We start from the raw sequence: 16,303 nt of genomic DNA, 5'->3' as shown, positions 1-16,303 counted from the left end.
GGCACTGTCTCCCAACACAAAGTCTTTAAAATGGCATCAGGTTCTTTATCGAGCCCTCAAGACCCTGAATAAATTAGTTATTTCGTGAAAAACTCAGTCCCGCTACAGTTTTTAAGAAAAGTCAAGCTCAAAACACAGCCGAAAGTTCCGAAAGGGAGATTCTGTGCTTGGAAAATGTGTCCGCGCAGAGCTGCAACGAGGCTTCCTCCAGGGCAATCTCAGGAAGGTTTTCTTGACATGCACTATTTAAGGGGCAGAGAGTTTACCGAAGAAGTCAGGCTTTTCTCTGCATCTGCAGGACTACATGCGCTATTTAAAAGGCAGAAAGTATACAAAAGAAGTCAGGCTTCCCTTGGCATCAGCAAGATTACTCATTTTGAAAGCGCAAAGCCCTGTTTTGCCGAACTTCAGCCGAACTTCAGCCCCAGCCTTCAGCCTCCCGCGGCTGCGCACTGTCGAGCTGCTCTCGAGCGCCCTAGAGGCCAGCTAGCGAAGCACTGGAATTCACAATGGTCCAGACCTACCTGCTCATGGCAGGGCTGATGCTCTGCTCCAACCTTGTGTGCTCCCCTGGCTGGGGCAGGCCTTGGGACCCCGACCTAGAAAACAGGGAAATCCCTCTGCTACTGAGGCAGCTGCAAAGGGTCCCCTCTCAGAACTGCCTGAAAGACAGGACCGATTTCAAATTTCCCTGGAAGAGAGGGAAGATCATCCAAATCCCAAAGGCAGAAGCCACCTGTTTCTATCATGAGATGCTCGGGCACTTCTTCAATCTCTTCGGCACAGAGGAGAGCCAAGCTGCGTGGGATCAGAGCCTGCTCGATGAGCTGCTCTCTAGCCTCTTTCTCAGATTGGATCCACTGGAGCTGGCCTGTGTACATGATCTGTGTTGTCCCTCTGTGGCCATTGAGTTCAGAAAGTATTTCCAAAGAATCACAAGCTACCTGAAGGAAAAAAAGTACAGCGCCTGTGCGTGGGAAATTGTCAGATTGGAGGCTGAAGTATCCTTCTCCGTCATTAATGACCATCAAGGAAAAGTCAGCAAGTAAAGAAAAAAGTTAAACCTACAAATCTCTAACCAATTACATTTATAGTACCTTAATCTGAGAAAAGTAGTGTCAACTCCGAGGTTTATACCAATTGAAAAGTATCTGAAACCAAAATTATGAGATCAAGAGTATATATACTACGCATTATGAAAATACAAAAATATTTGGAGTAAATAACAGTTTTTTTATTAAATAAAAATTTTGATTTCTAATTTTTGTTGTAAATTTTTGGTTGCTAATAGTTTCCAAAATAAGAAATTTAGATATTTTTAATAGAAAAAATTTAAAGTGAGTTTTCAAAGATAATCATCAGTTAATTTGATGCTAGACCTGTACAAGATCAACTGAAACTGTCAGCGATTATATCACAGGGCATATTTGTTGTGATTTATATAAAAGCTCAATGCTGAAATTCCTGATGACATGGCTCCTTGGTTGGCCCTCCTATAAACAGCAATACAAAGACCTGATCTAGTACCATGAATTTTGTGGCTTTCCCCATCTTCAACATGTAGCTTCTAATGTGCCTGAGGTGCTTGGTCAATTGGCTTAGTTGCCAAGGGGAGAGAGTATGGAGATTCACACTGCGATGTTTTCAAGGGCCAGCCCACACAGGGAAAAAAATTACTGGCATGGATATTTATTGGGCCTGGATCAATTCTCATTGAATCTCTAGGTACAAAAGACTTAGGGGGAAAAAAGGGTGGCTACATGACATATGTGATGAGAAGTTCTTGGAATAAGAATACTCTTCTTTCTTACACCATACGTAAAAAGGAGAAAAAAATTACACATTTTCACACAGAACACATTTTCCAAAGAAATATTGTCTGTAGTCTAACTCCACGAAGCCTAATGGCATCAGAGTACACGTCACTCTATGTTCATAGCACTGTTGATTCTTTGAAAGAAGCACTTCAGTTGACATCCAAAGCCTAGGCTCAAGTTACACCTGGGCAGTGGTACCAGGAGAGGCCCTGGGATCACGCTGTAAACATCATGTTGTGTTGCTATTGCCAGAGGGGAGTAGGAAGGGCTCATCAGGAAGTCCCTTGCAGGCCCTTGAGTATCACCGGAAAACACTGGACAATGAGTCTCCTATTCGAAATCAGACCTTGTATCTCACCCTCATAGTCTAAGTATTAAAACATAAATGTGAAGAATATATTCCTATACTAGAGTAGTTGTTCTCTTTTAATTATATGTCACACATTCTTCAGTTAAACTTTTCTTGAAGAACAGTGTCAGTATAATCCACCCAGCAGCAGCAGCAATCCTTACCAGCCCAAAATAGGAAGCATAAAGCTTCCTGTGGACAGAAATGTGTCCGGAGAGCATGGTGACTGTGGACTCAGAAGACTCCTCTCCATGACCCAAGAGCTTTCTGTGGTACTAGTATTCCTCTGTAAAGGGGAGAACAGTAGAACCTCACAGTCTGCCTTATCCATGTTTCAAGTGACTAAGTGGACAAGACACACCGAAAACATTGGGTAAATATGTAAAATAAGAGCATCTCTAACTGGTAAAGTAAGATTAAGTTTTGCAAGTTCTAAGAACAGTGTCTGATTGAAAAATATTTTTCACAATCGAGCCATCATTTTTTCATTGATATTATCTATATTTTAAACTCTATTAACTTGGGGACTGTTTTTAGAATTTATCAACTCTTCGCTTCTTTACAGACAGAAAAAAGAGTATTGATTTTTCCAGTTTATTCATTAGTGGAAAACTTGATACAGTGAACACTTGTCCATTATCCAGAGGGAATGCTGTGCCCTCGCCAACTGGCCTTTCTTCCATATGCACTTCTGAGGTGGTCAGTGTGTCCAGCCCAAGTAATACAACTAGGAGAGATTGGCAAATGATCTTAATAGACACTACTGGAAAGAAGAAATACGAATGACAAATAAATGCATAAAAATGCTCAATAGTATTAGCCATCATGGAAATACTAATCAAAACCTCAATGTGTCCTGGGCCTGGTGGCGCATGCTTGTACTTGGGAGGCTGAGGCAGGAGGATCGCAGATTCAAAGCCAGCCTTAGTGACTGAGCCAGACTCTCAGCAACCTAGTAAGACCCTTTTTCCAAATAAGAAATACAATTTGACTGAGGGTATGGTTTGGAAGTAGAATGCCTCTGGGTTCAATCTCCAGTAAGAAAGAAAAAAAGAAAGAGAAAGAAAGAAAGAAAGAAAGAAAGAAAGAAAGAAAGAAAGAAAGAAAGAAAGAAAGAAAGAAAGAGAAAGAAAGAAAGAAAGAAAGAAGTCTACAATGTTAAGCAAAATAAGCGAGACACAAAAAGATAAGCTTTCTATGTGTTCTGTCATATGAAGAAACTTACAGTCAACTTGAAAGTATAAGAGACATTTTTAGGGAGGAGGAAGGACCTGCGGGGGAAGAGTAGAAGGTGGATGGACAGGATCAGTGCACCATGTGTGCACGTGTGTGACTATCACAGTCAATCCCATTTATTTTAACAATTAACATGTGTTAAAAATACACCCACATAGGAAAAATTGAAAAGATGGGACTTGGGAAGCAGAGGAAACTCTACGTTCTGATAAAATCTATGGCTCTTGGGAAGTCAAATGACATATGATTTTTGTTTCCTATTTTTCAAAACAAAATACCTTTAGTAGTCACATAGGAAAATGTAAAAAGTAAATGAAATATATTTGCATATTATTGTGTAGAAATCTGAGCAGAGAAAATGATGGTATCTTTAGTATTAACACAGCACACCCCACATCATAACATATAGTCCAGATTCAGCCAATCAAGAGGTGACTCTAGCTGCCCTGATACTTGCAGAGCCTGACTCAGAAGTGAGAGAAATTGTACAGAACACTGAAGTTCTTTCTAGAAATAGCATCTCATGATGATATCTGATAACATAAAAGAAAACTCAAATAAAAAATAGTACAGATAAAAAATGTGCATCCCTCATATTCAGGTAGTTTAAAATCAATTTAATAATTTTTAAATTTTTGGAAATAAAATTTAAAATGTCAAAAGACCAGAAAAAAGATACATGTGCAGTCTGTACCATTCTTAACCCCAAAATGTAAAGTTGTGACCTGTTAAAACCCTCAAGTTCTTACATACAAAGCTGGGCTTCCCCCCCACCCCCACTCCAAGCAATTCAAGTGAAGGTGAGGTGCCACAACGAAGGTTCTGTACCTTCAATAAGGTAGCTAAGATTGCGACTCAGTAATGGGAAATTGAAAAACCACAATGATCTCAACTAAAAAGCGGTCATCTTAAAGTGTTGTTGAGCTTGCTTCTTCTGAAGCTAGGAAAGTAAAAGTGTATAAAATTACTATTTAAATATAAAAAGGGTTAAAGTTAAAATGTTGAGTCTTAATATGCATAAAATATTTATAGATTCTAATGCCTTAATAAAAATTAATCATTGAAAATTAATAAAAGCAGCCATATAGTGGCACACTTGCCCCCTGGCCTGTCACAGTTCTGGTCATGATGCAGCTCCTTAGAAACAGCCATTTGAAAGATAAATAACAGGGTTCTAAGCAGATTTGGAAGTACATTTAACAATGATTGGGGAGGAATCTTCTAGAAGGTAATTTATTTTGAGTTGATTTAGTGCATGGTTTAAGGTAAGGGTTTAACTTCCTTCCTTTTTATATAGATACAGTTTTTCCAACATCATTTCTTGAAGAGGCTATCTTTTCCCACTGTTTAGCACTGATGAGGATCATTTAACCATATGTGTGAAGGTTTATTTCTGGGCTTTCTGTAATAAGTCACTGATTTATATGTCTAGGCTTATGCCTTTATGATATTATTTCATTTGGTGTAGCTTTGCAATAGGTTTTCAAACTGGTAAGGGTGAATCTTCTACTTTTGTCTTTCTTTCTTAATATTGATTTGGCTAGTCTGGTTTTCTGAGATTCCATAAAAACTTTCAGGTAGCCTTTTGGTATTATTATGATTCACGTTTTTATCTGTAGATTGCTTTGGGTACTATGAACATTCTAACAATATTATGTCTTCCAAACCATGAATACAGGGTGTCTTTTCATTTGTTTGTAACGTATTCAATTTCCTTCAGCAATGCTTGGTATGGCTCATTACAGTCTTTATCTCCTTGGTTAAGCTCATTCCTGAGCATTTTATTGGATTCAATGATATTGTAAATTGGATGACTTACTTGATTTTATGTGACAACTATTTACAGTTTTCAATAAATTTTCAAAATTTGGTTTATACTTAACAAGGGCAAATAAGGTATATAACTGGTGATTTGAGGACACAGGACCTCTGCCCCCAAGAAAGTAGTGTGGTATTTTGCCTGATGCTGTGAGCTATGGAAATCAGGGAGAGTATCTGTGTAGATATGTTGATCCACCTATGACCCCAGGCTAGAGATTTTTATTTTTAAAGAGAAAATAAGGCAGTATTTGTGGTTTTAGCATAGCAATAGGTACAGGATTGAAAGTATACTACTTTGCAATTAGAATCCCCATAAACATGTACACCTTAAAGGAACTAGAATTCTAGTGGTTTTAACAATAAACTCAGTTGCCATTATTCATTGTCAGTGAGTAGCTAGAAATAAAAGCCATTATATATTAAAATCCTAGCATTTTTAACCATGATAAAGCATGGCATCATGAAACATTCATGTCATTCATGTACACCTTCTACTAGGAAAAAACATCTGAGAAATGCTTCAATAAAAATTAGTTCTTGAATAATTATAGTGAAATAAGTGTTGCTTATATCTCAGTGTATTATTCAAGGCTCACTAGGGTAACAGAACTCATAGGACAAATATATGGAAAAATTAATGTATTGAATTAGCTTATAGTCCAAAGCAGTGTAGTCCTAAATTTCCAACTGCACGTGGAAGCTGGAGGAACCAGCAGCTGGTTGAGTGGCCCAAGACCTGGAGTCTATGAAGCAGAGCAACCACTAATTTAGTCCCAGTTCAAGGTGGGAAGACCAGGAATTCTTCAGAGAAATGATGGTGAAGATTTATTTTGAAGAGCTAAAGCCACTATCTCAGATGAAAGCAGATAGGCTTTCTTCAGGAAGATCCACCCATGGGTCCATGTGGCTTTCTCTTTTTATCCAGGTCCTGCGCCTATCAGAGCCCTTTTGCTGACACTCAGGTCAGGACTTCCCCTTCAAACTGCTGTTACATAAACCAATCATCTCATCAACAAACCCAAAGTCACATGATCTTCAGGGTTTCATGATCCAGTCAAGCTAACCATCCCACTCAGTAAATAAGACAGAGTCCATTTATTACATTTACTAAACAGCAGATTTGCTAAATTTGGTCCCAAAATAACCACTGACAAAGCAGAAATATGAAAGTTTGACATGACTTAGCTTCCCATGAAGTTTTTAAAATATTAAATCCAGAATTAAGGTTTGGGGCTGAAGGTTCATGTTTCACATGATAGTACTCAATACTTAGTTTCAAATTTAGGACAAAGCTGTTTTCTTTGTTTGATAAAAATCAATTTGAATTTGAACCTATGAAAGTCATTTGGAAAATTTAACTCTATTGAAAATATGCAAATAAAGATTCAGGTTGGTAATATTTTCTGAATTACAAATTGTCATTGCCCTTAATCACTTTCAAAGGTACAAAACTCAAATCTTGGGGTGTGAACAAATGTTAGTTCATGGCCCTCCATTGGTCCACCTATCCAACAAAATCTTATTCCTTAGAATTCCTTTTTTCTTGTTGGTTTTTCTTATGTGATACATTAGAATGTTTGACATGGATTTGATGAAATATGGAAAAACACATGCAATGCAAGATCCGAACCTACAATGAGTAGATGGAGAACTTTTATCTTCATCTGCTCCATCTCAGTCATCTTGTGGAGGTGAAGTTTGGTTATGAGTGGGCTCTTACAGGTTACCTTGCTAACATGGATGGCATTTCTCCCCCAGAACTTCTGAATGTGAAGTGGGCTTTGAGAATTCAGGGAAAACGATTAATAGTTTATTATTTAATTCTACAGAATATTTAAAACACATAAATAAGTTTTTCAACTGTTAGAAAAAATGTTGGAAACCTATGGCTGAATATTTATCAGCTAGTAATATTAAAAAATGATTTCTCAAGCCAGGCGTGGTGGCGCATGCTTGTAATCCCCCCACTTGGGAGGCGGAGACAGGAGGATTGCGCAGGTTTGAAGCCAGCCACGCTGGCTTAAGAGACCCTGTTTCCAAATAAAAAAGTATAAAAATAGGTACTGGGAGTGTAGCCTGGAGGTAGAAGGGTTTTCAGGAACCCCAGTACAACAGGAAAAAAAAAGATTTCTCAGCTGGACATGGTGGATGGGGGCATGCCTACAACCCCAGTACTTTAGAGGCTGAGATAGGAGGATCACAGTTTCAAGGACAGCCTCAGAAAATAGTGAGACTCCAATCAATCTAACAAGACACTTTTACAAAGATAAACATAAAGTAGGGCTGGGTGTGTAGATCAGAGGTAGAGTGCCCGTGGGTTCAATATCCAGTAAACACACACACACACACACACACACACACACACAGTGATTTTTCACATAAAGCAAAATTAAAGATAGGTACCTCAAAAATCAATGTGAAGAAAATCATTTAGTTTCTCACCCCTATTAAAAAGATTTGAGAGATTTTGATGTATTTTTATAACAGTATATTGTTATATATTTTAAAATATTTAATTTACCAAAAAATTGGATATGCTACAATTTATATAAGTATATACAACCAATGAAAAGTCACTCTGAAGATTGAGTTATAAAGTTTGTCAAAATAATTTAATTATAGCCTAATTTTTGTCATTCTTGGCCTTAAATAAAAAGTGAATTTCACACATTATATATATATATATATATATATATATATATATATATATATACATACATATATATATACACACACATACATACACATACATACATACACACACATACACACACACACGCATATATATATATTCACCACATGTATATAAAAGAGAATATAAATGTGTTATAAAATTTAATAAAGTCTCCAATGAGGTATAAGTTTTTAAAAAAAGGTCCCTGAAAAGGGGGGAGATGGAGGAAAAGGAAGCAATAACAAAAACCAAAATTGTTGCAAAACACTGCTAAAACCCCAAGTAGAGAATGCATAAAGGAAAGCAAAAACAGAAGTAGAAAGTGAGGGGAGGGCATTCAGAAAGTGGAAAGTATACTGGTTCCCATATAAAAACCATGCACAAAGCAAGGTCTTCATGGAACCTGGAGGAAGGTTCACGATCACCCACCTCAGCCAGGCCAGCAGCATCTGCAAGATCCACAATGGCCTCGCCCTTTGCCGTCCTGCTGGCCCTGGGGCTGCTCAGCTGCAAGGCAACCTGCTCTCTGGCATGGGACCTGACTCACAACTATAACCTGGGCCTGAGTGCTCCTGACACACAAGACCAGTCAGCTCTGACCCTCCTCACACAACTGAGGACAAGGCTCCTGTACTCCTGCAGGAACTACAGAAAGGACTTTGGATTCCCCCAGCAGCACTTTCACAGCAAGCAGGTGCAGGAGCCTCAAGCCTTGTGTGTCCTGCAGGAGGTGACCCAGCAGGTCTTCGACCTCTTCAGCACACAGGAGTCCTCTGCTGCTTGGGAGGAGACCCTCCTGCACCAACTCCTGGCTGACCTGCACCAGCAGCTGAGTGAGCTGGAGGCCTGTGAGATGCAGCAGGTGGGGGTGGCAGAGCCCGCCCTGATGTCTGTGAGGAGCTTCTTCCAGAGGATCACTCTCTACCTGAGACGGCACAAGTATGTCCCCTGTGCCTGGGAGGTGGTCAGAGCAGAGGTCATGAGATCCTTGTCTGCATCAGCAAACTTGCAGGGAGGACTGAGGAGCAAGGAGTGAGACCTGGTCCACAGGACAGTGACTCTCACTGAAGATCTCACTGCATCACACTTCCACAATTCTGCCTTTTCAAAGACTCATTTCTGCCATAATTGTGACATAAATTAATTTGCCAGATATTTTCAGGACTATTAATCAACATTATATTTAACTGTATAGGCAGTATTTATTGACATCCATGGAGATGTATCTATTTATTTATTTAAATATTTACTTATTTAACTATTTGTAAAATTTAACCTATTTCTGTTCATGTGATATCATGTACATCTCTACATTGTGGTTTAATATAACAAAATGTTTTCTTTAAAGTCGCTTTTTTTTGCCTTACTTATTAAACGTTTACTGTTTAAGACTCCTATATGCTAATTCTTTACATTCTTTTTAAAATTTTTGGGTTTTTTGCGGGTCTGGGGATGAAACCCAGGGGCATTCGACCTCCGAACTACACACCCTGCCCTATTTTTTATTATTTTGAAACAGGGTCTCACTAAGCTGCAGAGGGCCTCACTAAGTAGCTGAGCCTATCAGGTCTCATCCTCCCGAATGCTGAGATTACAAGCATGTGCTACCACTCTGAGCTCTTTTTAAACCTTTACATCTATTTTTAGCTGATAAAAGTGTAAAAATTCTATAACCTATTGGGATATCCTGTTAGGTTTGAGACATGTAGACACTGAGTAATGTTTAAATCAGTTTAAACATATTTATCTTCTTGAACATTCATCATTTCCTTATAGTGAAAACCCTCCCATCCCTTCCTTGAGCTTTTGGAAATGCTCAGTGCAGTACTGCTGTCAACAGCCACACACATTGCAGTAGCACACCAGCTCCTTTTCCTCCTCTCCAACTCTAACTTGGCACTCACTGTCCAAGCTCTCCCCATCCCTCCTTGGCTCCCGCCCTGTCTGGTTTCTAGTGACCACCACTCCTCTCGCAACTCCCGAGACCCATGTTTCTTTCCTTCGACTCCACATATGACGGAGATCCTGCAGCACTTATCTTTCTGTGCCTGGCGAATTGCACTGGACACAATGATCTCCAGTTTCATCCATGCTGACACATTTAAAGGCAGGTCAGAGAAGGAGCAGCTGGGAAGGGTGCTTGGGTGGAGGGGTCAGTGCAGTTAGAGAAACAGGGACACGGGGTGGATATGAAGAGAGAGAGAAACGTGATACTTTCAAGATAGGTAGGAACCATATTGTCCCTGTGAACCTGAAAACGATGGCATTGGTGACTTTGGCAAAAGCGAGTTCATGAAATGAATGGAATTGAAACCATTTGAGAGTAGGTTGAAGAGGAAACATAAGAGGGAAGTTAGAAACATGTGTCTAGAAATTATTTAGGAAAAATTGTTAGTGGAAGAATGAAGTAAGGTGGCGCCTGAAGGAAAATGTGGGCTACTATCTTTTGCATACATTTTTCATAGTTTTGCAATACATTTTTCAAGAATCGTTTTCAAGGAGTCAATGTATTGGCACAAAACATACAAACATTTTAAATGTTTTACTTAAATAATTGCTTACTTATTTGGGTAAAATATAGCAGTTTATTAGCACTCTAATTAATATTACTTTGTAAAAAGTCTCACTGATAACTCATTTGCTTTCTAGTTGTAGGTATTACTTTAATCAGACATTTCAATCAGGTTCCTTTCTATTCTGTTACTTGAGTTTGACCTACTCAAATTAAATCTTGGTTATTTATATTATTTATTTCTGAATTTATCATCTTTTATCCTTGACATATACCTCTTCTGAAAATTATAGCTATGTTCTTTTGATGGATTCTTGTTTTAACGTAACCTGTGTGCAAAAAGATGAGCAGTTCCTTCTTAATTTAAATCTTGGACCCTCTAGGTCAGAGAACCAAGCCTGCCCCTACTCATATTCCTCTTTTGACTTGAAATATATTCAATTTCCACTTTTGAGAATCTGTTTTTTACTTTAATTCTGCATCCCACTGAGATTTTTTTCATCTATGATATGAAATTATCTAAATTTCTTTCTGTTAGTATGTCAGGCAATGCTTGAAAATTTTTCATTGGAATTTTTATTTTTATTAACATTTGTTGAGTTTTTACCATAAATGTAATTACTGCTGATAATGTGTTATTTTTTAGATTATTTGCTCTCCTAAGTTTCCTCACTGTTATACTTCTTTTTATTAATGTTCATTAAAAGCGTTTAATTACTCTGGTTAAGCCATCTGAGGCCAAAAGTTCCATTTCTACTCTTTAAATATGATTGCTTATATCACTTGGTAATTAACGTTAGTGCTGATCTACAGCAGAGAGCCTATTTTCATAAAAATCATGATCACTGTTTGTTACCAAACTGGCAGTCCTTCTGTGTGTGTGTGTGGGGGGGGGGGGCTGATTGCTGTCCAGACAGCAAGAGGTGACTGACAGGAACATCTCAGCAGTGAGTCCTCTCTCACTGTGCAGGTGAAAGACACCTGGCACTCACCTGGAGCTCTTCCTCCCGTGCTCCCCTGGGCCTTCTGTCTGAGTCTGCTCACTCCTTGACCACAGTCTCTTATTTCCTCCCCTGCAGGCCCATTCACACAGGTACTTTTGATACTGCTGTGGTTTCCAGCTTCCCGGTTTCTGTGGGGAGTGGAAAGCCACAGGGACAAAGCAAAAGGGAGCTCCAAGGTTTTCAAAACCGCTGTAAGCAGATTTGTATCTCTGTGTACCCTGACGAGTATTTCGGGGGTCTGCGGGAATGTCCCGTTACAGTGATGTAATAGAAACTGAAAGTAGAAGGAAACTGCAGGTTTCTGGGTGGCTCTCGGGCCCCCTGCTGGCTGTGTGTCAAGGCAGGACCACATCTCTTCTAGGCAGGACTCCTTCCTTCGGCTCCCCTGGGAAAGGAACAGCAAGCCCATTCCTGAAACAATTAACCCAGTACTGGGATATGACTATCGGTTTAGCTTATGTCTTTACAAAACGAACACGTCTCCAGCGTCAGGCAGGGCAGGGCCTCCGGGTCATGAGCCGCTATGGAGAGGAAGGGTCAGGATGTGTTTCCTGCCTCCAGCCTGCGGCATGGGCCACCCCACACCATCACCACCAGCCCTCCCTGTGTACACCGTGTGTGGGGCAGCCCAACAAACCCAGTGTGGAGCAGCAGGGGTAATGAGAGGAAACCTATCTGGTGCTGTGTTAAATGTCTTTGCTGAGAAAAATTGTTTCCCAAATTCATTTTAAATGTCAGATACTGTCTTTTATTTAAATATGAAAACACACCCATTGCAACAGTGAATAAAGACATTGGCAGCCCTGCCAGGTAATCAAAGAGAGGGTTCAGATGTGCTTTTAAACCTCTAAGGATTCTTATATTGTCATCTGGCAGCCAGAGAGCGCTTTTCATTGAAGTGTGTGAGTCAGCAGAATTTGGAGGGTGTTACTGCAGTCTGTTTAGGTCTGTACTTGAGGTTGTTTATCAAGATTTGTATCTGTGTATGTGCATTGCTCTGGCAGCTGGAAGGGAGGTCAATTTGGAGGATTTCTTGAATCTTTGCCTCAGATGACCTAGCCAACACTTTAGATCGCTTCTGTATAAACTGTGAGTGAAGAGGGTCTTGGTAATATCTTAGTAGATTTTTTTTTTCTTGTTCTTTCCTCTACTATCACTTGTGGGCAAACCAGGTTAAGAGCAGAGAAAAGGCATAACAATTCTTTTTAAAAATGAAATTTAATGGGTGCATTGTACTTATATATCATAGTGAGGTTCAAAATAGTCCAAACATACATGCACACTGGCAATTCTTGAATTCCTCTGTAGCTCTTTCAGTTGCCGACACTTTTCAAGTATTATAATCCTTCCTACTCGTGGGGAATTGAGAAGGCATATATAATATATCCAGGGTTATATAACTTCTCTCTATAGAAAATATTATATTGTGTTGTAAAATATATATAATATATACACATATATAAGACACCAATAATATATAAACTACAAAAACTGGATTTGGATGGTGTGTGTATTCTGCACTGTTTGAGGATTGAGAAATATCTGTATGTTTAATGTATATTTGTGTGTATGTATGTGTAATATATATGTCTTCTACAATACCTCCTGAATTGAAAAGATTATTATATTTGAAATATGTTATGTAACATATATGTACACAATGCATATGTATGCACATACACACAAATATAATGCACATATAGGTATAATTTCACTTATCTTTTGTTCATCTTTATATCTTTGGTGTGAAAAGATTCTCCTAGCTAGTTTTGTAATGACGCAGTGACCTGAACATCTCCATAGCCATATCCTGTTTATTACTCAATTCACGAAAGCATTGGGGTGGGACTCGCTGTGGAGTTCCTCCCCCCGGCACAGCTTCCACAGGGTTTCTGGACTTCTGTCACATAACACAGGTATTGTCGGCTGGGGAAGAGGACGGGAAAGACTTGGGTCTCTGCCTTGTAAGCAGGAACTTCTGAGGGTAATCACTGTGTAGTGTCAGTCTGTGACACCTGGCTGTGAACTTGGCCACACCCGTCCCTCCTCACCTGCCAATGCCCTGCTGCAAGGGTTGAGCCCCACCAAATCCAGCAAGTACAAAGACAGTAAACGGGAGAGCTACAGCCCCAACACTTGTCTACATTCAAGAAGCTGTAGATGCATAGAGGAGCTCATTGCTCTGGTGTTTGTGTGCTTCTAAGTTCTGATTCTTCCAAGAGTGGACTGTGCCGGGCACATGCTCATTTGCTTGGAGAGTGAATGGGGTCATCTAAGTGTGCAGAAGCTGTAAGAGCAGCTCAGAGATTGAACCTTAAAAGATGTAGTAAGTCTTGGTATATTGAGTTATTGCTCACATGAACTAAAGAGGTGTTATATGTAAGTTTGGTTGTTTGGGCCAAGGTAGAAGTCTCCTGGCCTGTGGTGTGAAGACCACAGTGCACTGTTACATTCTGTTTCTTTGACTCCAGCAAGACTTGGAAGACAGTTTCCTGGAACTGAGATTCCAAAATTGGCTGCAAATAGTTGCTTTCAGGAAAAGAGACTTTCTCTAAAAGAAGAATAATGTAGACCTTGCATTTAAGAGTCACAGAAGAAATCAGCACATGGTTTTTCTTCATTACCAAGCCTAATTTTAAAAAAAGAAAAGAAAAAAGGAAAAAAAAACTAGAATCCAACAGAACAGCAACAAAACAATTCTTATAATGGCCAAATATTCATCCATTGCAGAAGTTTATTTCTCAACTGAAAACTAAAGCCTGAAATTAACAACAGTAACCATAAAGGTGGAAAAACAGGAATTATGGTCAATAATCAGCTTAACAAGTTTAACTTTGTTCTTAGGTGTTTACTTTGGGTTGTTTTCAACTATTGGTTGTGAATGCTTAAAGTTGAGTTGAAAAGTTCCAGAGTTTTGAGAACTTTTGAATGACATCATGGGCTTAGCAACAGAAATAGAAAATCCTATATAAGATTAAAAAAAAAAATTCTGCCAGCCGTGGTGGCACATGCCTGTGATCCCAGAACTTGGGAGGCAAAGGAGGAGAACTGCAGGTTCAAGATCAGCTTCAGCAACATAGCAAGACTCTCAGCAACTTATGGGCCCCTGTTTCAAAACAGAAAATAAAAGGCTCAGGATATAGCTCAGCAGTAAAATGCCTCTGGGTTCAATCCTCAGCAAAACACACACACACACATGCATGCATGCACGCACACACGCATGCACGCACACACATGTGCACACACACAATTTTTTCTGCTCTGATTATTTGAAAATGCATACATCAATATTTTCACACTGTTTTATTTATTTTTTTGTTTTGTTTCCAAGAGAGAGTTTCATTAAGATTCTACCTTGAAGCTTGTGCCTGGCCTGGAAAACATCTACCTAAACAGGGGATTCCAATTTGAGATAGGAGGGGGCAGAATAACATTAGTCACTAGAATGCCTTTGCTCTGTGTCACCTTTAGGAAACTAACTCTAGGTATTCATGTGTCTTAGTACATCTGGTTAATTAACAAAAGGCCAAGTTACATTTATTCGTAGTGAACACAATTAAGGCTTTTGTTTTTACCAGCCCTCATCCATGTAAATATGCTTTCCAGCAAAGACAGAGCAGAAGACAGTTAAGTTATTAATTGGGGTGGAAATTTCTTTATTCCAGATATTCTTGTTAGAAGAGTAACTGGAAAAGATTTTCTCCATTTCTATAGGTTCTCTCCTATGTAGGTTGTTTCCTATGTGGCACAGAAGCTTTGTATCTTGATGCGCTACCACTTATTAATTCTTGGTATTATTTTCTGAGCTACAGGAGGGTAAAAGGGAAAGCTGATAAAGAAACAGTTCAAACAATGCTGTGTACATATATGAAGTCATCAGTGCCAGTCTCAATAACTGTCCAGAGAAGGGGGAGGGAGTGGGTGGTATCCGGAGAAAAACACAAGTGTTGTGCCCATGTATGTTTCTATTACTCTGAATGATGATAAAAGCACATTAAAATATTTTTGTTTGCATTTGTCAAGCAATTCTAAAAAGATATGAGTTCCCGAAAAGTTTTCCAGTATGCAAGCAGAACTAAAAGGGAATCAAGAGAATCCAGAATAGCTACTTATAGGTAAAAAAGGTGGCTGCATCTAGACCCAAGTAGTAAGTGATACGAGTAAAAATTTCTAATCTGCCAAGAGCCAGTCTTGAGAATTTTATCTAAGAAAGGGCTTTGAAGAGGGTAATGGGCTTGTGGGACTGACTAGAGACAAATATATATGGGCTAACCAAAGGTTTTTTTTTTTTTTTTTCGGTACCAGGGATTGAACCTAGGGGCATTCTACTTCTGAGCTACATCACCAGTCCCATTTTTTTATTCCTTATTTTGAAACAGGATCTCACTAAGTTGCAAAGAGCCTCACTAGGTAGCTGGAGCTGGCCACGAACCTGCAATTCTCCTGTTCCAGCCTCCCAAGTACTAGGGTTATAGGCACGTGCCACCACACCTAGCTGGAGCTAACCAAAGTTTTAAAGAACTTGTATGTAAAGAGTTCACGAAACTTATCTAAAATGAGAGTAATCTAAAATACCTAGCTAACCACCAGGTGTGGTGTCGCACGCTTGTAATGCTCGCGCTTGGGAGGCGGAGACAGGAGGATTGGGCAGGTTTGAAGCCAGTCGCGCTGGCTTAAGAGACCCTGTTTCCAAATAAAAATATAAAATAGGTCTGGGAGTGTAGCCCTGAGGTAGAAGGGTTTCCAGGAACCCCAGTACCACCAAAAAAATAAAAATAAAAATAAAATAAAATAAAATACCTAAGCTAAGGAAAAAGTCTTAAAATAAATTTCATTTAGAAACTGGGCAATTAAAATTGGTAATTTCCAATGAGGATTTCTTCATGAAAG

At 39.2% G+C, this 16,303-nt stretch overlaps 2 protein-coding genes across 2 annotated transcripts; both read left to right on the top strand.

The window, feature by feature from the left end:
- Nucleotides 1-509: 509 nt before the first annotated feature.
- LOC308272194 (interferon alpha-16-like) lies at nucleotides 510-1,049 on the top strand (the record flags this gene model as incomplete). The annotated part of the gene is made up of 1 exon (XM_080708961.1): nucleotides 510-1,049. One exon carries the CDS (start codon nucleotides 510-512, stop codon nucleotides 1,047-1,049), a length of 540 nt encoding a protein of 179 aa, XP_080565087.1.
- A 7,224-nt stretch (nucleotides 1,050-8,273) lies between these two features.
- On the top strand, nucleotides 8,274-8,933 carry LOC308272193 (interferon alpha-2-like; the record flags this gene model as incomplete). The annotated part of the gene is made up of 1 exon (XM_080708960.1): nucleotides 8,274-8,933. The coding sequence occupies one exon, from the start codon at nucleotides 8,274-8,276 to the stop codon at nucleotides 8,931-8,933; it is 660 nt and encodes a 219-aa protein (XP_080565086.1).
- Between the last annotated feature and the right edge of the window lie 7,370 nt (nucleotides 8,934-16,303).

Source organism: Muscardinus avellanarius, assembly GCF_963383645.1.
Source record: "Muscardinus avellanarius genome assembly, chromosome: 13".
NCBI classification, from domain to species: domain Eukaryota; kingdom Metazoa; phylum Chordata; class Mammalia; order Rodentia; family Gliridae; genus Muscardinus; species Muscardinus avellanarius.
This window is presented reverse-complemented; position numbering and strand designations above follow the sequence as displayed.